General features: G+C 52.0%; 1 protein-coding gene across 3 annotated transcripts in view; it reads left to right on the top strand.

Moving 5' to 3' along the window:
• GDPD5 (glycerophosphodiester phosphodiesterase domain containing 5) overlaps positions 1–22,966 on the top strand; it is an 83,285-nt gene that overhangs the window by 24,023 nt on the left and 36,296 nt on the right. The window contains exons 1-3 of one of the 3 annotated variants that reach the window (XM_054699545.1): positions 4,958–5,814; positions 7,997–8,078; positions 18,577–18,753. In XM_054699545.1, the coding sequence (XP_054555520.1) occupies positions 18,637–18,753 (117 nt within the window). In that variant the 5' untranslated portion in view covers positions 4,958–5,814; positions 7,997–8,078; positions 18,577–18,636. Of the gene's footprint in view, positions 1–4,957; positions 5,815–7,996; positions 8,079–18,576; positions 18,754–22,966 lie in introns of those variants that run through there. The other 2 variants (XM_054699546.1, XM_037522980.2) reach the window with 2 other exon arrangements.

The following is a 22,966-nucleotide window of genomic DNA, read 5'->3' as shown; positions in this document are numbered from 1 at the left end:
TCAAGTGGTTTTGTCTCCAGTGCTCACCTCAATGGCTTCATAGACACTTCAAACAAGAAAATCCTGGCATGTCACGCTTTTGAATCCCCTGCTTCAACCCCATCCTGAGGCCCAGCTCCCAGTGACCGGGAAGTTCTTCCTTTGGGTCTAGCCTAAGTATATCCTGCTGTGTGTTCCCTTCTGGTGAACTTGTTCAACCCTGCTCCACAGAGCCAAGCCCATCAGCCAGCGGCTTTAAGTGTTTTTACAACTTGTTTTCATGAAGTTGGTTTGAAGACTCTCTGCATTCCCAGAATGTCAGACCCACCCTGATTCACAAGGATTGGCCAAAACAGGATCCGAGCCAACGAGAGGAATCTGAGGACTTAGTCATCCCCCTTGGAGCAGATTCTCCTGTTCTCCAGTAAAAAATGAAAGCAACCAAGTAGTGCTGGTGGCTAGGAAGGGACAGTGTTCGGGGTGCAAACGGGCTCAGCGATGCTGGTGGTGGACAGAGGGGTCAGAGGTCAGGCTTTGCATTGGGTGGACCTCAGCTTCAGTCTGTGCTCTTTCCTCCCCACGTGGGGATCTTTGACAACTCTGAGCCTCAGTCTTTGCATCTCTGAAATGGGAAAATTAACAGTACCCAACTCATAGCTTTCTGAGGTTGGGTGATCCAGAAGCAGACCCGAGGGCAAGGTTTGTGAGAGTGATTTATTAGGAAGTGTTCCAGAAAAAAGAATGCTAAGGAAATAGGGCAAATAGAAGCAGAAAGAGAAGCAGTGTGATTTCAAGCCTGGCCCCTCTGAGGGGAACTTGGCTCAGTCCCCAGAGGAGCGAGGGTGGCAGAGCTGGCCACTAGGGGCAACTTAGATTCCCACCCAGTCAGTCGCTGGTCAGAGGGTCCCTGGAGGATGACCAGGCCAAAGACAACGGGATCCCCGCATCCTGAAAGCAGTCGACCCACCCACTTCCCAGGTGTTGGCCTTTGGAAGGGCCCATGGGCCCCCAGCCTGCCGCAGAACAGTAAAGGGGTCCCGGCGGACATGGTGGGGCGTAACAGGATTACTGTGTGTATTATATGCTAAAAGCATACGCGGTGCTGATTATGCAGAACCTGGCGCCGATAAGTAATAATTCTTCCCCACTCTAGGAAGGGGGAGTACAGAAGAGATAGCCCCGGCTTGTGTGGTCAGCAAGAAGCAGGACCTTCTGAGAGCTGCCCTGTGACCTCCAGCCTCAGATGCTGGCTCATCATTTCTCAGCCCCAGAGGCAGCACAGAGCCCCAGCCTGGTAGATCTTGTCCCAGCCCCTAGGGCTCTCCCCAGTGACTTGGTTTCAACTTGGCTGAGGCAGTGTCCGCGACCCCACTAGGGCCTGTCCTATGCCCTGAAGCAGCCCCTTCTGAAAAAGTCTGCTTCTGTGCCTCCTCCACTTCCAGTGCTGCCAGCGCAGCCCGGATGCGGGATGACGCAGGTCAGGGCCATGGAGGTGCTGAGCGCCACTGCAGAAATCAAGGCCCTGGGGCCCATCTTCAACTGACCTGAATGTGGCTTTTCTGCCCAGCCCAACCTACGCCCATGTATCTACTGGTTTTTTTTTCTGTAGAAGGTACTCAGGGCTCGCTTATGGAACTCGTGTTGTTCAGCGTGTCCCAGGAATGAACAAACAAAACAGAAGCTGTGCTTCCAGATCTCTGACTGTGATGACTTTAACTGGTGACGTCAGGCTGGGTTGGCCCTGATGGAACCTGCCTGGACCTTCTCTTGGGCTCTTGCTATCATAAGGAATGTCACCATTAGCTGGCCTCCTCATTCGGACTCCTGGGAATCTAACCCTGCAGGGCACAACAGTCTGGATCCTATTCTAGACTCTCACCTGCTGTGTGACCTTGGCCAAGTCACCTCTCCTTGCTGAGCCTCTGCCCCATGATTCCAACCAAAGTGTGATATTGCGCTCACTAAAATCAGGTGATTTCCATTTGATGTTAATACCCGTTTGACTGGTAGCCAGAGAGGGGAAGTGATTTACCAGTGATCACACAGCAAAAGGGCAGAGGAGACCTGTGCCCCACCCCAGGCTGGTAACCTGAGCCTTATCCTTTATCCTTCTGCACTGGACCCACCCTAGTCTGATTCGGGCCCTGAACTAAGGGCCCAGCAGTCAGGATGGGCTGAGCTGGGTCAATTGCTGCTATGTAGTCATCAGCTCATCTGGCAACCACTTATTGGGCATTTATTGGATAAGGGGTTCTGTGCTTAGAGAGGCGATGCCCTGCTTTCACAGGAACTGAAGTCTAATATACTGCAAAGCGGCACCCTTTCCTGAGGCCTGGGGAGCTGACACACCCAGGCGTGAGGGTGGATGTGGTATGGTGGCATCCGAAGAGGAAGTGGTCTGAAATGTCCAGGGCCCCTCCCTGTCGTGCTGTCCAGGAGCAGGCACAGAGTGACTGGGGGAGTGGGTGCAGGGAAATCAAATTTGCTCCCTCCTGGGTATTTGCTGCTGTCTGAGCCAGCTGGGCTCGGCTGGGGGTGATCCTGGGAGACAGTGCAGATCTATTGCCAAGGCTCTCTGTACCCCTCCCGCCCCTGCTGCCACCACCTCTGTTTACATGTGCTCTGTGCTCCTTCAGCAGGTGCCTCCTCTGTCCCCTGGAGCCTCAGGGCCTCTCCTAACATAGGAAAACACAGGAAATGTGTTGGTGACTGGATTTATGGTTGTCTAGACTGGCTTTAAGAGTCAGACAGTATGAATCGTGCCTCTGCCACTTGCTCTGCTGTGTCCTTGAGCAAGAAGACCTAAATCCCCTTGAGTCTCCATTCTGCCATCTGTAGAATGTACTGCGATGCGAGATTAAGAGGACTAAGTTGAGCAGACAGAGACTCTCAGCTCTCTTCTCAACATCCCTTCCTCCTCTAGAACTTGGCTTCTGCTTTCTGGAAGCTCTGTGTATAAGATGCTGGAAGGATGGTGGGCAGGAACACAGAGATTTTGCAGCTCAGATGTCAAGGGGTGGAGTTGCATTCTGCTGGCTTTAGCCCCAAGGGTTTGCTGTGACCAGCAGGCACAGAATAAGTGGGCAGGGGTAGAGGTTGACTGAGTTGGGGTGCTGAGGAGGAGGAAAACAGCCTTGAGGGACAGAGGTGATTGGGTCCATTCACTCAGCCTGATGAGGCTACCAGCCTGGGGTGCTTTCACAGCAGGTGCTGGATCTGGGACCTGAAGGACTTTAAGGCGTGCTGGGCCTTGGGGGAAGCCCAGTCAAATCACTGGCATCTCCATTGAGAGAATTTGCATTGAAGCAGCTCTGGAAATAAGACCTGATCTAGGCCCCACAGCATCTAAGCTTGGCGAGTGTAGAGCCTGGCTTTGGGGGAGGCAGGGCTGCCAGCAGCCCGGTTGTTGCTCAGGCTCCCCGCCCAGGTGGCCTGAGCCCCAGGGAAGTGAGAGTGGTGGCGGGGAAGTGGATAGCAGGAGGAAAATACAAATATAAGCCGGTGTCATTTTGTCAGATTTATGAAGGTTATAAAGCAGACCAAGAAACTGTCATATAAAATAGTTTGATTTTCCCAGCTTGACAAATATATCTTCCTAATGAAAGGTTAAAATACTCATGTCAATTTATGGTTTTATATGATGGAAAGTGACAAAATATCAGGAAAGACTGAATTTAATTATTACACAGCGGGGTGCTTTGTCGGTGGGCTGGTGATGTTCAGATGAGTAATAAGACAATCCATTTTTATTTCATAAAATATATTATTTTCATTTTAACAAAATCATGAATTACATTGTTATAATCAAGAATTACATCATTTGAAAATTGCTTATTGATAGTAATAATTTAAAGAATCAAAAATAGAATTCAGTTGTATTTAAGATGTATGGAACTTGAATGTATTTCTATCAAAAATGTAAATTAAAGTATTTGTAAAGAAAGTCCTACCTATTTTATGTTTTCAAAAATTATTTTTATTGTTACGTTATATATGAAAATCAAAACAAAGCAATAGCTGCCATAATCAACACATTCAGATTTTAAAGTAAAATTATTTAAGTAGAGGTGAAACAGTAATTCAGATTTTGGAAGAATTTATTAAAATGAAAACAATTCACAATTCTGGTGTTTTGTGCCCATCAAGTTACCGACAGAAAGAATTAGTATCACATTTCCTATTACATTATTACATTTATTTGAGTAATATGAATTGTTAAATATTGTAAGATGGCTTCTCAGCTGCCATGTGCATTTACTGTGAATACCACACTAATTCATGAGTACTTTTAGAACCACAAATTGAAACAGGGAGAAAAGCCAAAAAAAAAAAAAGGGTGCTCAGCATTACTGGGAAGCGAATATTTTGTTATGCAAGAAGCTATTATTGCATGTTGCAGTCTCAGAAAAAGGATTTGACAAGTTGAATTTGTCTGTGCCCCCAAACATCCTTGCCACTTAGCCACCTGCCTCCCTTCACCACCACCAGTGGTGTCCCTCACCCCATTGGAACAGTGAAACCCACAGACCTTCATCTGGAAGAAGCCCTCCCTTGTTTTTCAAGCCCAGTAAGTGAAGAAGTTTTGACACCCCAGAACCCCAAACCTGCCTACTCTAAATAGGTCCTGCCATCCACCACATCAAGACAAAACATACTCCAGTGCATAAGATCCTTAATGGAAAGGAACTGTAATACAGAAAAGACAAAGAATAGAGTTTCCAAACCAAGCACCCAAAGTTACCCATCCCCTCGTGGGTAAATGCCAACGAGGTTGGCCCGAAAGCCTGCCACAAGTCTAAGGCACCTTCTGATGGGGATGCATAATAAAGGGGCAGAAGGAGCACAACCAAGATAAAAGCTGCCAAGATAAAACCTCCCTCTGCATCTCTCACCCACGTCTGTTTCAGCCAGTCCAGGAATAAGCAGGCGCAGCTTCTTCACGTGTCTCTGCAACTTGTGCCTCCTCCAGGTCTCCTCGCTCTTCCTCCTGCTTCCTTCCCAGTCTCCTCTCCAGCTTCTCCTCCAGCTCAGCTTTACCCTTCCTTGGGTGGGGCAGGGAACCTGAAACCTCCCCTTTTCCTGGGAACCACCCTGTTACAGTTTCACTGGGACCTGAGTGGTATTAGGGGAATCGATGTTTAGGATTGTGGGTTACCTGGATGGCGTGTGACAGGGGCCCGTGTGTCCCCCCTAGTGCATTTATTAGTGAGTATGTCCCAGTGCAGTGGCTCTTCTCTGCGACTGAGGGTGACTGAAGGACAGGCCTTCTGGCCAATGAGAGCTCCACCGTGCACCTGAAGACAGAGTACTTACTGGCGGTGCTTGTGCTGCTAGGTGCTTTGACCCTAGGAACCTTTCATCCATCTACGCATTGAAACCTGTGCCCACTTCTCCCAATTCTTCACTTCCGTGTAGAATACCAGGCCATGGTGGTTGTGTGGTGCAACCCCACGGTCCTACAGCTGAGGGACTTGAGGCTCAGCGAGAGGCAACGATGCACCTAAGGTCCCACAGCAGAAAGGCCCCTGGTGAGTGTTCATAGCACACTGGATGGGTAAAATCTGAATAGGTATTGCTGTGTCACAATGAGCTTCATCAGTCTCACCTACTCCAAGCACCCCCCACTAGGCCCTGGCGAAGTCCTCCAACAAGGGGGTTTCTGCTTGAGGAGCTGCTTCCTGTTTGGGGCTGAGCACTTCCTTTAAGTGACTCACAGGTTCCCACTGGCCCCGTGCTCAGCAACCACCGAGGGGGTGGAGGCAGACTCAGATTTTGACACCCCTGCATGAGACTCCAGCTGAGTAACCCTAAGATTGAGCATGCCAGAGACAGAAGGTAGGTGGTAGAGATGGAAGGAATTTGCTAGACAGCTCTTCCCACCCAGCCTGGTGGGCAGGGGTTCAGGTGAGCATGGGGCAGCTTCTCAGCTACTCATCCCCAGTTTGGTTCCAGAGTGGCTGCTGCTGATAGCAGAGCTGGGACCCCTCAGGTAGAATTTGGGGCACTTTTCCCTGCAGAAGGACAGCGAGGTATGATGGAAAAAGCACTAGCCTAGAAGTCATAGACTTGAATTTCTGACAACTTTCTGGTGACCTTGTTCCGTGCCCCTTGTCAGTTCCGAGCTCAATATATTCATGCTTTTCTAACTAGGGAAGGCTTGCTGACTGTGACATTTTGTGGCAGCTTGGTGTTGCAGAATTTCCATGAAGAGATTTGGGTTTGAATTCTGGCTCTGCACCTTGCCAGTTGTGTCCACCTCTCAAAGCCTTCATTTAAAAAGTTGAAATAATAGGGCCTCCCCGGTGGCGCAGCGGTTGAGCGCTGGGTTGCGAAGCTGCCCGCAGCCTCTGCAGTGCCGGTTCGATCCCCAGCTGCTCCCCGGCCACCGGAGGAGGGTCCCACATGGTGGCAGACCTCTCCTGCCGCCCGCTGCTCCCCTCAGCAGTGTGCTTCGGTTCTTCTGCCTGCTCTGCTCCCCGCTCTGGCTCTGGAGAATTCTCTCACCCTCCCGCGCTTCTGACTGTACCCAGTGCTTGTATAATTAAATAAATGAATAAAAAAAAAAGAATGAATGAATAAATAAATAAATAAATCTTTAAAAAAAAAAAAAAAAAGTTGAAATAATAGTAGTCACTCTAAATGTTTTACACAATTGAACCCTCAAATCAACCCTATGGTATAGGTTTTATTACTGTTGTTGCTGCTGCTGCTGTTGTTTTGTACGTAAGATTGAAGCACAGAGGGGTTAAGGAACTTGCCCAAGGTCACAGAGTAAGAGTCCGTATTGGTAACTTGAGCTGTTGTGACCTCGATGGCCATGCTGCTACCCACCTCTTGGTCCCTGGACCTGCAGCATCAACTTCGCCTAGGAGCTTGTCAAATGCAGAATCTCAGGTCCCAGCCGGTCGGACTGCATTTTAACAGAATCTCCAGGTGATTTCTTTGCACATTGAAGTTGGAGAAACTCTGCTCTATTTATATTATTCCCTCTGTCACTTAGGCCTTAAGATCATTATGGGAGATACAAGGAATATGTGTATTTGTAAACTATAAAGTGAAATGCATTCAGGGCGCTATGGAAAACGGGCAACTGGAGGTGGAGGGAAGCAGGGTTGAGGGTACGCCAGGGGCCCACTTCTCTCAGTAGCAGGATATCTTTTTCAAGCTGTCTCTGAGCCCAGCTGTGTCCCTCTCCAGGCCAAGACTGAGTCTTGGATGTGTGCTTCTTGCTGGCATGTGGCTCCAGGGTTCGTTTGGGTAGGGAGAGAGTTCTCACGTTGACACAGACTTGGGTTGGGGACAGGCCTGATGTATCATTGCCCTGGGTCTCAGGGCACCAGAAGCCCTGGGGCCTAGCCCTTGGCTCTTCCTCAGTCTCTGCCAGCTGATGTGACTTAAGTGACTTAAGTGGGCCCCAGTGGAGGGGGATCAACCTCTGAAACCTGCAGGGCTGACCTCGAGCCCCTTCCTTTTCCTCCCCATAGCCTGTCCTGCCATCTACGGGGCAGGAGGGCTGCCTTGCAGGCCAGGAGCTGGTGATGGGGGAGGTAGTGCATGAGTCAGAAGTCAGCCACGTAATTGCTATGCCCCAGATCCCACCTCCAGCCCCCAGGCCCTCCCTCAGTGGCTGCTTTAGAAGAACAGCTGGTTTGGCTGCTGCCACCAGTGAAGCAGGGTTCTGGGCTGCAGGAAAGGGCAGCTCCTGGTTTCATCCCAGGGTGGCTGGATCTTGGATCCCATTTCTGTGGGTCCTGAGGGGAGCAGGTTTACTGGGTTTGGGGTTGAGGCTGGTATGTGGGCAGCACAGCTGGGAATGGGATGACATGTGTGGGGTCTCAGGGCCCAAGACTGGATCCCATGTCTCCTTGGCTCACACACCGGCATGGTGGCTCCTCCAGGACAGGGACGAGGTGGCTGTGAGCTAGCAGAGGTGGGCTCTCACTAAGGGTCCAGTGGAGGGGAGAGGCAGACTAGACTGATGAGTGATCTGACTGGGTTTGTCCCCTTGTCCCTTCAGCTATCCCGGTGAAGTGACATCACCACCTCGTGGACGGGACATCCCCTGGAGCAAGCTCACAGCCACAGGTACCTTCTTCCAGGTAAAGAAAGAAGATAGCAGGGAGGGAGAAGGGAGTTGGGGATAAGTTGCAGAGAGCAGCTCACTGGTTCTAAAACAATGTCCGCCTCTCCCAATGAGAGGGCACTCTACAGTTAGCAAAACAAGGCAGGGGGTCCAGGGACTACTGTCCCATGTTATGGTCAAGGAAAAAAATAATCCTGAAGCTCTGAGCAGAGCTGTCTTTTTTAGTACAATGTGCCAGGTACTTAATTAGGTACTGTGTATACATTAGCTCATTTCATCCTCACAATGTGAAGTTGGAGCTATTATTATCCCCACTTTATAGATAAGGAGGTACAGAAGCATTAAGGAAGCCACTGGGCTTTAGACCCAGGCCAGCTGACTCTGAGTGCACATTCTCAACCTCAGTGATTTACTGCCTCCCCAGAGCCAAGTATTAAACTAAGTTTCCTTGACCTCCAATTTGGGAATTTAATGGGCTCCATTTCCAGGGAAGATTTGTACTTTAAGAGAAAATCCTAGAGAAAGTGAAGCTTAAGCCAAAGGAATGAATGGTAAATGGTGGAATTGGAGGCTTTGAATCATGGAATCCCAGCCAACTCCTGGGACTTTCTTCCACAGCTTTTGAGTGACGCCAGTTTTCTTTGGTCACAGAAAGGAAACGTGGAGATTTGAAAGAGGGGAAGGGAAGTGTAGGCCCCAGGGTTTCAGCCTTGCCTGCAAGTAGAGGAGCTCACATGATGAGGAAGAGTTGAAACGACAGGGATGAAACCAGTGTGCTGTGCTAAATCTGAGCTCACCTTAGACCAGACAGGAACAGAAATGTGCAAACAGATACAAACGTCTAAGAAAAAATTGGAGGAGGAAACAGCTGAGACACTTTTAGTAACTTGACGTTTTTTGTAATTTGGGAGAAAGCTAAATATTATTCACCAGCAGAATGGGGACCAGCTCAGAAGTGGCTCTGCAGTTGTGTGGTTTGAGAAGCTCTCACAGGTTACTTCTTTCCTTGCTCTGCACATTTAACTAGCTTTCCTGACTTCCAAGTGGTGCCTCCTGGGTAACAGAGGCGTGGAGCCCTGCTTGATGACTGCTCTAGCAGGACAGGCCTGGGGAATCTCGTGTTCCCCATGACTGGTACAGGGTCACAGACACTGTGGTCTTCAGAAATGCTTGCCCAAGTGGATCAGAAGTCTCCGCATGGGGAAGCTCTCAGCCTGGTGGGCAAGGCAGCCGTTGAAGCGGGTGATTATCATCCACAGAGGCCTGTGATCACGTCTCTCGGTCTCTGCCAGCTGATGTGAGCATAAAAGAAGGAGGCAGTGAGCCTGTGGGGGCATCGAACCAGGTATCGCACAGGGTCCATCTGTTAAGATGGATGGAATTTGGATGGGGATGTGTGAGCCATGGTGGGGTTTCCTGCCCGAGGATCCAGCGTGAGCACAGGCATGGAGATGGAAAGGCTGGGTGGGGTGCTGTGCTGGGAGCAGCTTGAGAAGAGGAGGGGAGGCCAGACAGGTAGGTTGTGAGTGGAAGGAAGCCAGAGGAAGATTCCTTAAATGGCAGGACTTCCTCCTCTTCCCATCCCCCGGGCCTGCTTGGGAAGCCTGTTTGTATAATAACTCTGCTGTTTTACATAAATAAATAAAATAAATCCTTGCTTTCCATTCCCCCAGGGTGCAAAAACTGGGCAGAGACAAGTTTGCTCAGCACAAGTCTCTGCCAGACTCAGCTTCCTCCTTCTCCTCCCATTCAGGTGCCCTCCCCCACCCCCACCCCCTGCTCCTGCCACCCTGGACCTGGGGAGAGGCATTGGAAAAAGTCAGCCTGGGCCCTGTGACTGAATCACCAGCTCCTGGGAGGGGTTGGGCGGCAGCCTTGCTCACCAGGTCCTGGGCCGGCCCATGAGGCCCAGCCGGAGGCTCAGGGGACACTTGCTTACTCTGCTTTAGGGAGCAGCAGCTTTAGGGACAACTTGTCAGTGCCCATGGGAGAGCAGGTGGTGGGGGCAGGCAGGTGGTTCCTCTCTGGAAGGCCATCCCAGGGTTCTAGCTTCTAGTGCAAACCCTGAGCCCTGCAGGGAGGGAGGGGCCGTTCCCGGGATGCAAGCTGAGCAGGCCGCCCTGCTGGGGAGCCACCGCTAGAAACTGTGCACAGCCGGCGGGATGACTGCATGGGAAGGGGTCTGGATGCAGTGAGTCCAGGTCTGTCTTGACACTGACACTGGGTGACTTTAACAGTCCAAAATCCAGGGTAATTCTGGATTACCCTGGGTGAGGTGATTCTAAAACTCAGGTTTGGAGAGTTTGCAGCAGAGATTTTGAGGTCTGGGATACCAAGCTCTGCTCTCCGGGCAAGGCCTGGTCATCCCTGGTTACTCAGCCCAAGTTGACTAACCAGACCTGTACCTGTGACCCAGAAAAGAGAGATTCAGGGAGGTCCTTTCTGTGCCAAGCCCCTGGGCAAGGTCCCAAGCCTGCCTCCTGTCCAGCCCGTGGCCCCACACATGTCCCAAATATGAGGGCCTGTTCCTAAGGGCCTTCACCGAGGGTTCAGCTCAGCATACCTTTCCTGCGCTCCACCAGCTTCAGTCTCCTCACCTGTAACTTGAGGATCTGGCCCCTCCCTGTGGGGCTGCTGTGATGCCTCAGTGAGCTGATGTGCCTGGAGGCTCTTTGTAAAGCCTAAAGCACTGCTCTTGCGGTCACAGCGGAGCCGCCCTTGCTGCGATAAGATCGTCTCCTTGAAGGGAAGATCCACCTTGCCTTCTCTGGGACACTCTCTCAGCTTCCAGCATTCCTGGCCCACGGTGGAGGCGTCTTTACATTTAGTTAGTGAGCCTTCAGTTGGGGCTGATGGCCCCAGAGGTGCAGTCGGAGGGAGCCGGCCCCTCCTACAGGCAAAGCAGAGAGCACTTCCCACCAGAGGCAGCGGTGAGGCTCAGTGGTGAAGCGGGTGGAGTGTGCCTGCTGGGAGATTTCACTAGAGCAAAGGCATCAGAGTTCTCTTGGGACACCAGTGTTGGGTAAACAGGAGCCTGGCATTACTGTGGAAAGAGATTAATAATGACCCTAATTATGGTGCGATTGATTCTTTGAGGGTTCTTGCTGAGCCCCTGCCACTGACTAGCTTTTCCCCAAATAATGAGTCAGTGATGGGCTCCTGGGGATGCTGGCCCACCTTTGTCCTTTTTCCTCCAAGGCCTCCCTCCTGCCACCTCCTCCTCCGGCTTCTTCCAGCTGGTAGCTGCTTCAGCTCCAGGCTTCCTTCCTGCCCCAGGCCTGGCTACCTTCTTTGCTGATTTCATTAGAATCTAGGCCTTTCTCTGAGGCCCAGGGAAGTGGAGTGGGACTCCCACATGGCCATGCAGTGAGATGATGGCAGCCCAGAGCTCCAGGTTAAGCCATCTGACGGGCTAAAGGGAAAGGGGTTGGTAAACCTGAGCACTGTCCAGAGGCCAGTCTTGGTTGGTTTGGGTTTGGTTGTTTGCTTTGGGAGATAGACCAGCTTGGGGTGAAGAGGGGCAGGGGCACATGGGGGCCTGTCCTGGTGCCCCTGGGGCCCAGAGGATGGGGAGGCTCTGTGGACACCAGATCCTGCCACCCTGCCTGGTGGAATCCACAGGAGGCTTCATTTGCTGACCAGAGCCTGGGAATGCCCTTGGCCCTGGGAGAGGCCCTGCCCACTCCTTCCTTGCTGGCCCCTAGTCTAGAGCCTCCTTCTGTCCACCTGTTGTGCTACAAATCCTCCCTTATTGCTGAATCCCACTTATATCCACCCTCTCTGGTGGTGGCCACGCAGTAACCATATAGGACCCCAGGAAACATAGGAGTTCTAGGCCCCAGGAGACACCCGGACCCTGTGGGTTCTGGAGGAGGGGTAAAGGGACCTCAGAAATAAGGTGCTTGACAGGCACATCTGCACTGAGAGCAGCGGATGGGCAGGGCAGTAAGAAAGCCCACAGGGAGGCCCTGCACTGGCGCCATGGTCATGTTCGCTGAGCATCATAAACAGCAGTCACCAGGGCCCTGTGCCTTTGATGCCTTGCTTGGGTTTTCTCCTAAGTGAGGTCTGGAGTCATCGCTGTGAGTTATCTAGGCCTGACAACCTATACCTTGGTCACTGTCAAAGGTGGTAGAGGTGCCTGGGCAGGGGCATCAAGATGACCAGGCCTCTGACCTGACCACAGGCCATCCCACAGCTTTTGTCCTGATTTTAACTGCTCTGGTCTACAGATTCAGGCTCCAGCCAGTAGTCCTGGGAATGGAGGGGCCTCTCACTTCAGACCAGAGGACTGGGGGCTTTGCTTTCCTTCCTTCTTGTTTGGCCCTCTCTGCTTTACTCCTGGGGTCGAGGAGGGAGCAGGCAGCTAAAGGGTTTTAGAGACAGAGTCTCCATGAAGAGCGTATAGTGCTGTTCAAGCCCTCTGTGATACAGAAAGGAAAGCCGAGGCCAGAGGCCTGGACAGGTCACCCAGCCTGCTGGTGGCTGAGCTCAGCCTCTCTGCCTCGGGAGTGAGCCAGGGCTGAGGCCCCAGTGGGGGCAGCCACGCCAAGAAGAGGGGAGCGGTTTCCTCCTCTCATGCTTGTTCTGCCTCCTTCCCTGGATCACATCAGGGCTCTGCCCGCCTCAGCCCTGTGCTCCTTGGGGGTTTCCTTTTCCTCCCCTAAGTTCTTCGCCCACTCTGTGGCTGTTTCCCTGGTACCAACCAAAAATATTGAACTTAGTCCTTTGCTATGTAATTTGCAGTTACATAGATGCAGTGACTGCCATAGCCCTCTGAGACGGGTGCCACAGGCCCGGGCTTTAAGGTTAGCCCCGCTGGGTTCAAATCTTCCCTCTTCCACAACTGTTTGACCTTGGGTGAATCACTTAATCTTTTGGACCTAGATAAATCAAAATATGTATTTAATTGGTAGACTTTTTAAGTCTTTTTTCTTTTAGAACAGTTATGACTTTTTTTTTTTTATAGAGGCATGTTTTATTTATTTGTTTGTTTGTTTGTTTGTTTTGTTTATACATGCACTGGGAACAGTCAGAAGCGCGGGAGGGTGAGAGAATTCACCAGAGCCAGAGCGGGGAGCAGAGCAGGCAGAAGGACCAAGGTACACTGCTGAGGGGAGCAGCGGGCGGCAGGAGAGGCCTGCGCACCATGTGGGACCCTCCTCCAGTGGCTGGGGAGCAGCCGGGGATCGAACTGGCATCGCAGAGGCCGCGGGCAGCTTCGCAACCCAGCGCTCAACCGCTGCGCCACCGGAGAGGCCCTAGAACAGTTATGACTTAACAGAAAAAATTGATCAGAGAGTACAGAGAGCCTCTATACATGCTCCCTCTCCCACCCCACAATGTCCCCCGTTATTAACATCTTTTGTCAGGATAGTACACTCATTACCATTGATGAGCCAGTGTTAATACAATATTATTAACTGAAGTCCATGGTTTACATTAGGGTTCGCTTTTTGTGTTATAAATTCTACGGGGTTTGACAGGCACACGATGATGCGTGTCCTTCATTCTAGCATAGCACAGATATGCCAGAGCCCATCCAGCTCTCCGGAGAGAGGACACAGATACAGGCTCAGCATGGCGCTGGCAGGCCCGCACACCACCTTCTGTAATGGGCTTCTTTCCTTAGCATGTTTTCGAGAGTCATGCATGCTGTAGCATGTATCAGTGTCTCGTTCCTTTTTGTTACTGCCTTGTGCCCTTTTATCTATTACCCCATCTAGTTCCCATTTCTCAGATGGGTAAAGTAAGGCTCAGACAGAGCTGGTGACTTGTGTGAGCTCACACATCAAGTCAGTTGAAGACCAGACTGGATTTCAGGCGCTGACACCTGGCCTGAGACTCCACTCTCAGGAAAGGGCAGGCCTGGGGCAGAGGTAGGGGGCGTGGGGTAGTGAAGGCCTGGCAGGTATGGAGGAGGCACAAGAGAGAAATGGGTCAGGTGACTTCTCTTGATGAGAGAAGACCCTCAAATGCTCACACTATTCTAGGCCTGACTCTTGGAAGAGCACAAAAGAGAGGCTGTGGAAGTTCAGGTAGAAAACTGGACTTTGGACTAAGGAGGATCCTGGATCATGGGACTCGGAGGTGAAGGCTTTCTCTTGCCCAGAGCCAGCAGGGGCTCCAGGCAGGGGATTTCTGAGGAATTTGACTGATATCAGCAGCCCTAGGAGGTGACGTGAAGAAATCGATCCATCCTAAGTAATGTTATTAACCCCAGCAGGAAGAGGGGGTGGGGGAGAGTGGGGGGAGCCTGGTCTCTGGGAGCTTGTCTAGCTGTGTCTCCGTTAGCTGAGCTTACAGGCCTCCTCAGAAGCACAGTCCAGGAAGCCCCTGGATCCCCTTCTCTTGCGGCCCTGTGTGGGTCACTGGGGAGGGAGGAGGGATTCACTCAGACTGTCCCACAGGAAAGATGGGGTTGCTGACAGTGACACACAGGGTGCCCAGGGAAGAATGAGGCACACCCAAGCTCTACCCCTGGGGATCCCTCTAGCCAAATTGGAGGCTCAGCAGAAGCTCCCTGGAGAAGGTAACATCTGAACTGAAATTCAAAGGAGTGGAGGATGTTAAGGGACAGCGAGTTCTGGACGGTGAGGCTGGAGGTGCTGGCAGATGCTGGTCAATTCCCTGTTAAAAAACTCGCTGTGGCTGTAGGTGAGAGCTTGGATTGGACGGGCAGGCCCCCACAGGGAGGCCAGAGGATTCCCAAGGTGCTGCAGGGGGCCTTGATGCCCCAGCCAGATAAGACACTGGCAACCACTAAGAAAAAGGGCCTCACACTGTGGGGTGACTCCTGACACGACATTTTGCCGAGGCTGGTCTTCAGCACCAAAGAGGAGAAAGAAGACCCAGGCCAGGGCAGAAGTTGAGGGGGTATTGAGGAAAGGACTGGGGCGCTGTTTGAAGCATGTTGGGGGGTGGTTGGGAAGGCAGGGTGCTGTGCTGGGTCTGCAGGACCTACGTGACAACCCTGGACACTGCCCGGAGCCACTGCTGTCTATCAAGAGGCAGATTGGGTGCCCTTGGCCGGGCCTGGTAACTGAAGCCCTGGGAGTGAGTGAAGTGAACCCCGGAGAACATGCGGAGGAAAGAGAGCCCCTGATATTATGAATAATAGGCACCCTCTGCCCTGCAATCATCTGGCCTCCTATAGAAATCAAGACAAAATGCTGTTACCCCATTTTATAGAAATCATAGCTCAGGAAGAGCCCTGAATGCAGTCAGTGGCTGAGAGATGAGTTCTACCTATCGGCTGCTCCCTCTTCCTGGGAAGATTGGGGGTGGGGGTGGGGGAGGAGATGTGGGGGTCCTGCTAACAATAGGGGCCCTAATTGGGGAGTGCACAGGGTGACACCTGACTCCCTCTGGAGGGCTGTGAACGTGGGGGTTCCTTTGTAAGCACACACTCCTTCAGGAGTGGAATTGGGAAAGTTCCCTCCCTGCCCCCAGGGCCCTCCAACCTGGCAGGAGCCAAACCAAGTGCAGCAACATCCCCATCTCATACTGTCCCCCCAAGCCCTGGGCTTGACAGCATAGACACCCCCCCACCCCCTGAGCTACACTTTCAGCTCCCCATTGTCCATATGGCTCCTTAGGGACCCACTGAAACAGGCTGCGCTGGACAATTCCCAGCAAATAGGAGAGGCTCCAGGTCAGCCCCTAATGCAGCTCCCTGCTCAGACTAGAGGCTGTAATGTCTGTTCTGAGGTTAGCATTTGGTGGAGGGTAGGGCATAGCTGGAGACCCTGAGGGAGGCCCAGAAGAGGAAGTAGTGGGTGAGCCTGAAGGCCAGAGCAGGAGCGAGTCCTGGCCCTGCCTGCTCGGTATTAAGTGCCCAAGGCTTTCCTTTACTACCCCCACCCCCCCATATGCTGTACTTACAGTACCAGCTCCTGAGCTACTGTAGCCCTGTGGTTGCAGAGTCCAAAAGCCTTCCCTATAAAGGGTCAGGCGGTGAGTGTTTCAGGCTTGGCAGGCCCTTTGTTCTCTGCACAACTATTCAACTCTGCACATAGTTACACATAGCAGCCACCGATAATACACAAATGAATGAGCAGGGCTGTCTCCTTTACAACTTATGGATGCTGAAATTGGACTTTTGTGTAATTTTCATGTGTCACCAAATATTCTTGTTTTGATTTTTCCCCCCAACCACTTAAAAATGTAAAAGTTATTCTTAGCCTGCGGACTCTTCAAAAATAGGTGGCAATGTTGGGTTTGGCCCATGTGTTGCAGATCTGAGCCCTCCCCCCCTCCCATTAGACAGAGCAAAGGTCCTGGAGCAAGTCTGCCTGAGGATGAATTCTATCTCCGCTGTGTGACCTGCAGCAAATGGCTAAAGCTGTCTCTGCGTCAGATTTCTCATCTGTAAAACGGGGATGATAATGATAATACTTTGGGACTGTAAGATGGTACAGCTGCTTTGGAAAATTACTTTTGGCAGTTCTTCAAAAAGTTAAATAGAGTCAACATGTGACGCAGCAAGTCCATCCCAAAGTATGGACTCGAGAGAAATGAACACTTCCACTCACACAAAAACTTGTTCATATCACCCAAAATGTATCAGCCCAGATGTCCATCAACTGATGAATGGATAAAATGATCTATGCATACAGTTGCATGTTACTGAGCCATCAAAGGGAATGAGATCCTGATTCATGCCGTACCATGGATAAACCTAGAAAACATGCTAAGTGAGAGAAGGCAGAAAAGCTCTTGTGTCCAGACTGCCCGCCTGTGACTCTGCAGGCCTCTCTTTTCACAAACCTTTCTCTTTGCAGCTTTTTCTGCCCACTTGTGTCTGTGCAAGCGTCCTTTTTTCCTTTCCTTTTTAATATAATAAGCCTATCCTTTTGGGGGGAAAAAAAGCCAGAAAGGCCATATTTTATGCTGCCCTTCATATGCAAGGTCAAGAATGGGTAAGCCCTTGCTGACAGAAAGCAGATTAGTGGTTGCCAGGGCCTCGGGTGGATTGCGGGGTGGAAGAGGGATGGAATCAGGGAGGGGGGATTGTGGCTGCTAAAGGGCATGGGTCTTTTCCCTGGAATGATGAAGATGCTTTAGCATTAGATAATGGAGATGGCTGTACCATTTCATGACTGTGCTGACCAATTCAATACACTAGAAACTGAATGGTGTACTTTAAAACGGTGCATTTTATGTTATGTTAATTACATCTCAATTAAAAAATAGTGATAATACTTATCTCACAGGGTCGCTGATGGAATTGGTGCATGCACAGCGCTTGGGACAGGGCCAGGGGCATAGTGAGCCTGGTATGTCTCTCACGGGTCCTAAGGAGCCCCGGGAGGCCACCGTGTCTGCCCTCCTTATATGCTCTCCAAGGGCCGAGGACAGGGCCTGGTACAGAAAACAGAGTTTTGACATTTTAAAGTGCCACAGGCTGGGGTTGAGTTAGGGTTGTTTAGTTGATTACTTGGACAAATCATTTGAGGATCTTAGCCCCAGGCTCCTCATCTGTAAAATGGGAAAGTAATAACAATGGCGTTGATGATTGGATGATGCCTGACATCAGAGTATGTGAGATGTCCAAAGTCAGCAGCCCCCTGGCCACACTTGGCCAATGCTGTCTTCCAGTGGCTTCCAGCAGGAATCTCCAAGGTGACAGGCAGAACTGGGGCACTTGCTCCTGGTGACATAAGATACCTCCCATTGCTCCACCAGCCCCTCCTCAAGACCCACCAGGCTGGCACTTCCCTGAGCCTGAAGGGTTAAACACTTTGGGGCACTAGAGGAGATTCCCAGATTGACCACATCCAGCTGTGTGACCACAGACAAGCACCGCCCCCTTCTCTCTCTGAGCCTCAGTTTGCCCAACTGTCCAATGGGTTTAAGACATAGTACCTACTGCTCTGGGTGGTTGTGGTGATCAAATGGAACAACAAATACAAGTGTTCACACCTGACCTGGGGTAAGCTTACATTCTGAGTGCTTAATACATGTCAGCTTTTCAGATGATTTATTGTGAAAGTCTACTACGGGGTAGGCGCTGTCCTAGTTAGTGGGGATACAGAGAATAAAACAGACAAAAACTCTTGCTTTCACGAAGCTTAGACTTTATAGTGGGAGTGGGGTAGGCAGAGAAAAGGCAAAACGTATATTTGAGAACATGATAGAGGAAAATAAAACTGAGCAGGGCTAAAGGAGCGTGGGGGACGGGACTGCACTTCTATAAAAGGTGACCTGGCCGAGAGATTTGAAGACCCGAGGAGAAGAGGGAAGGAGGGCGCCACGTCGGGGCTAAGGGGAGTGTCCTCCAGGCAGAGGAAGGGCCAGTATGCTGGGCAAGCATAACTGGAGGGGACAACGGTGGCAGGGAACAGTCCTGGGGGACCTGCAAGGGATGACTCTGACTCCTGGAGGGACAGGGATCCTTGAGGGGCTCTCGCAGAGGCTGGCCCACCCTGACTGAGCCATAATGACTTTTGCTGAGATGGAGATGACTCCGCCCTACCTTTGCCTTCCTGATAGTCCTCTGCTTCCTCCCGCAGGACCAGCAAGGGGCCTCCATGGGCGCCTGAGGGCCAGGCGCCAGGGCGGCGGGCAAGAGCATGGTGAGACACCAGCCCCTGCAGTACTATGAGCCACAGCTGTGCCTCTCCTGCCTCACGGGCATCTACGGCTGCCGCTGGAAACGCTACCAGCGCTCCCACGATGACACCACACCGGTGAGCACACCAGGACAAGGTCAGAGGGATTCAGGGGAGTCCAGAGCCTGGGGGAGGAACCTTAGCTCTGCCACTCTGCTGTGCCTCTTGACGGGTCAATTCCCCTCTGGGTTTCAGTTTCTCCTTTGTAAAATGGGCCCCTGGTAACTCCTGAATCCACCTGCCAGGTGGGCAGGCCTGTCTGTCATGAATGTAACCAGTTGTTAGCTTCCCTGTGACGGCCTGGGGGCTGAGCCGTCTGGGCTGGAGGGTTGTCCCAGGAGGAAGGGGTCACCCCAAGGTGAACAGAGGTTCTAGACTTCCTGGCGGAGCAGGATGGGCAGGTAGGGAGTGAATGGCTGGTGGGGAGAGTAAGAAGGTGTGCCTGAGAGCTGGCAGGGCTATGGCCTGGCACTAGGGCCTGGTCACCTGAACCACAGGCCTGTCAGAGCTGGCAGTGGGTGCTCCACTGGATAAAGAAAGCTTCTTCAGTGTCCTGCTCCCTGGCATTATCCCTGAGGCAGTATCAGCCTGTGGATCTAATTTCTTCTCTGAAGGAATCCAATTCCTTTAGGAGGGAAGGAGAGATAAATGATATTTATCTAAAAGCTTTGCTTCTGGAAAACAACAACTTTCCTCCTCCTTCCTGCCTGCCTGGCTGAACGAAGAAGCCAGCCTCCAAACTCGGCTGGCCCCACACAGGCTAGAGTGGCCGAGGGTTTTAGGGGAGAGGCCAGTGTTGCTGGCGAGCTAGATGGGACGGGGGCGGGGGGGGGGGCGGGGGGGCGCGTGGGAGCGGGGATTGGGAAGCCTGTCCTGCAGCCTGCTTGTTGTCTGCCTTCCCTTCTCTGCCAGTGCTAGTGAGGGACAGAGTGCTAGACTGAGTCAGGAGCTCCGGTTTGTGACCCCCAAAAGGTGAGAAGCAGGAATCACCTGGTGGGCACCAATCCCACTCTTGCCCTGTCCCCACTTCCAGCACATAGGCGGCAACATGCCAGACTAAGGTGAAGGAGAGACAGGGGCCTGCCCAGGGCCACAGAGCAGGCCTCTGGCAGTGCAGGGAGGCGATTCTAGGAAGGCGGCCCTGTCTCCATGGCAGGCCCTGCTGGGATCGCCTCTCCAGGGAACCATGTTTTACAGCCTCTCCCTCCTATACAGACATAGGACTCCCCCACCGTGGTGCACAGCATGCGGTCTGGAGTCAAGTGCACTTCAAGTTCAAATTGTGCCTCTTCTACTTGTACCTCCTTGAACTTCCTCGCCTGCGATAAAACACACACTGCTCTCAAAGAGCTGCTGGCAGAGGGCATGCAATAATGGCATGAGTGACCAGTGCAGTGCTAGCGATGACAGTCATCTGGACAAGTCATTCTGACCCCAAGCCTCTGCCTCTCCATCTCTGAAATGGAAGAGGAGCTGAGTTAAGACTTCAGAATTCCACAGCCACTCTGCTTTGCTCCCAGCTCCATTCTCCCCCTAGAAGCTGCCTGAAAGGGACAGGCAGCCAAGCTTTCTTCTGGTCAAGAAAGAGGAGCTCAGCTGTCAACTGGCACCACGTGTCTCGTGCCCGGCGCTGTGCTGAGCACTGACATGCAGCCCAACGCGTCTCCCATTTGTTGGGAGCTCAATGTTATCACTGCCATTTCACACAGGGAAGCGGAAGCCAGGGCGGCATTGACAGCTCGGAGTTCTCATAGCCATTGAGGGCTGTGTAGTCAGAAATCTCCATGTGGGGGCTGGGATGGAGAGCGGGAGGCAGCCGAGGCTGAGGGAGAAGGCAGATCTAGCTCCCACGCACGAAGCCCCTTGGCCCTCAGACATGCTGGAGGACGGCCTGTGTCCCAGAATCTCCCACACCTTGGTGGCCCAGGGCTGGCCAGCGGTAGGGCATGGCATCAGGAAGTGATGGCTCTTGACGGTGGTCATCACAGGGATCGGGCGGAGGGAGTGCTGGGCCAAGGCCGGTTTCGGGCTGACCGGGGTTGGGGTAGTGCGGGCTCTGCAAATGCCAACGTCTGGGGTGCCAGGTGGGGGCAGGGGACCACAGTCAGCTTGATTGGGAGAGGAGAGAGGCTTTTGCAGCATCTCTGTGTGGCAGGGCCACTGCAGGAGGGGCTGAGTTCACCTCAGGCAATGCAAGACTCCCAGCTGGGGGCACGTATCCACCCCCTTGAATCACTCACCCGGTTCTGTTCCTGCTCCTCCTACTTCCTGGTTTCCAGCCTCAGTTTGCACCCCCTCTCTGGAGCTGTCTCTTCTCTCCAAGTCCCTCCTGAGACAGCAGGGTGTGATGATGCGGGGGCTGGGCTCAGTGAAAGTGACTAGCAGCACAAGTTCCGGGGAGATTTCAATGAACCAACCGAGGCCCTGGAGTGAGCCCTGGGAGGGTTTGAGTAGGGAGAGGGGAGACCCCAACTTGGGGAAAGGGCTCCTACTTTGGGCTATGCCTCTCCTCATCCCCACCTTCTCCCCCTCCCTTGGGGATGCCCCACTCCTCCATGCACCCAGGCACTGCCTTCCTTTGGATCCTCTTGGGGGAGCCCCCGTGTACTTCCCAACTCAGAGAGCTTGGGTCAAGGCCCCCCTGGAAGCCAGATCTCTTGGGGCCTCATCTGTGAAATGGGTGACAGACGTGGTGAGTCACAGAGCATTATCTCTCATCCTCTGATTGGAAATGAAGTGTAATAGTTAACACTTATTGTGTACCTGTTGTATGCAGGGAGAGTGTGGCTTACTTGTTAATTGTTACGTTCCCCTGTGGGGCGTGTTAAATGCACTGTTTATGATCTGTTTACAGCAAAAACTCAGGAAGATGGGGTGTGGGAAGGAGTCTGTGTCTGTCTTAATAAGAACTTGAAGGAGGGAGAGCAAGGAGGACAGAGGTGAGGCTGGAGCAGTTGTTTGATAGGGGAGAAAGAGCACTGGACCAGGAGCCACTGGAGCAAGAGTGTCTTGAAGGCCAGACTAGGAGTCTTGGGTCTCCCTGGTTAAGACCTGGTCTTGTGGGGTGGGAGTGGATCCTGGGGAGTGCAGAGGGCACAGGGGGGCTCAGGGGAAAAGGAGCCTTCCTCTCTCTCCAAGCTGACCTCCTTCTTTCCTGCCGTCCTTGACATCTTCCCATCTCCTCCAAGCCTTGCCTCACAAGGTCGCCTCCCCCAGAACACACTTAACAAATAAGGAAACGGAAACTGAGGACCAGGAGGTGAAATGACCTATTCTCCTGCCCCCAGCTGAGGGAGTGAGAAGCCTGGCCCAGCGACAGCTAGGAAGGGGAAGCAAAGCTTTTTATAACTGGGGATAATTAATTGGTTGTTGTCTGTGACTCATTACTCTAATACTGCCAATTAAGGACTTGGTAGGACAGAAGACAGTTCTCAGGCAGTCCCCACAGGGGTCCTCTGAAGATTGTGTGTCTGTGGGAGGCAATACAGTCAGAACTGGCTTCTCTGCAACAAGAGGGATGTAGGTCAGACGCCCAGAGGAACTTCCCAGCCCAAAAAACTGAAGAAAACAATGACTGTCAACTCTCTAGCACTTTCATAGTACAATTTCCTATTTTTAAGAATTTTTTGTCACTTTATATTTTAAATTACGTTTATTGCAGTCATGTTAGTTTACAACCCTGTATATGTTTTAGGGGGTATAGGCTCACACCTCTGCAAATGTATGTTGTCATACCACTTCCACCACCACAGCCCCAATAATCCACCAAAAACAGTTGTTTTCTTTATGGTGAAAAATTTATATTTAGAATTAGCCAGCTGGGCTCAGCTTAGAGAATTCCAATTTTGTTGGCAACATCCAAAGCGTCATCGTCAGGAGCCAGTGGAACATACGCCTTCTTCTCCCATCAGGTCTCATCAGGGTGTTGACCTTGGCCATGTCAATGTCGTAGAGCTTCTTCACAGCCTGTTTGGTCTGGTGCTTGTTGGCCTCGACATCCAGTGGACACAAGTGTGTTGTTGTCTTCTACTTCATGGCTGACCCGGTGGTCTGGGGAATGTGATGATGTATGGGGGTCAAGCTTGTTTCTCTTGGGGGTCCCCCCTCCACTCCCAGGGTATTTGGGTTACTTTCAGGGCTGCAGTGTCTTGAACACCTGGAAGGCGGGTAATGTGCAAAACTTATTTTTTTTTATGTGTTGAGTGGATGTCCTTAGCACTGCTTTCTTGGCCGTCAAAGATTTTGCTTTGGCTTCAGCTTTGGGAGGGGTGGGGGCTTCCTTCTTTGCTTT

Source organism: Talpa occidentalis, unplaced genomic scaffold, assembly GCF_014898055.3.
Source record: "Talpa occidentalis isolate TD23 unplaced genomic scaffold, MPIMG_talOcc4v2.1 talOcc4.3, whole genome shotgun sequence".
NCBI lineage: Eukaryota > Metazoa > Chordata > Mammalia > Eulipotyphla > Talpidae > Talpa > Talpa occidentalis.
Note: the sequence above shows the minus strand (reverse complement) of the source record. Positions and strands in the feature narration are given on the sequence as shown.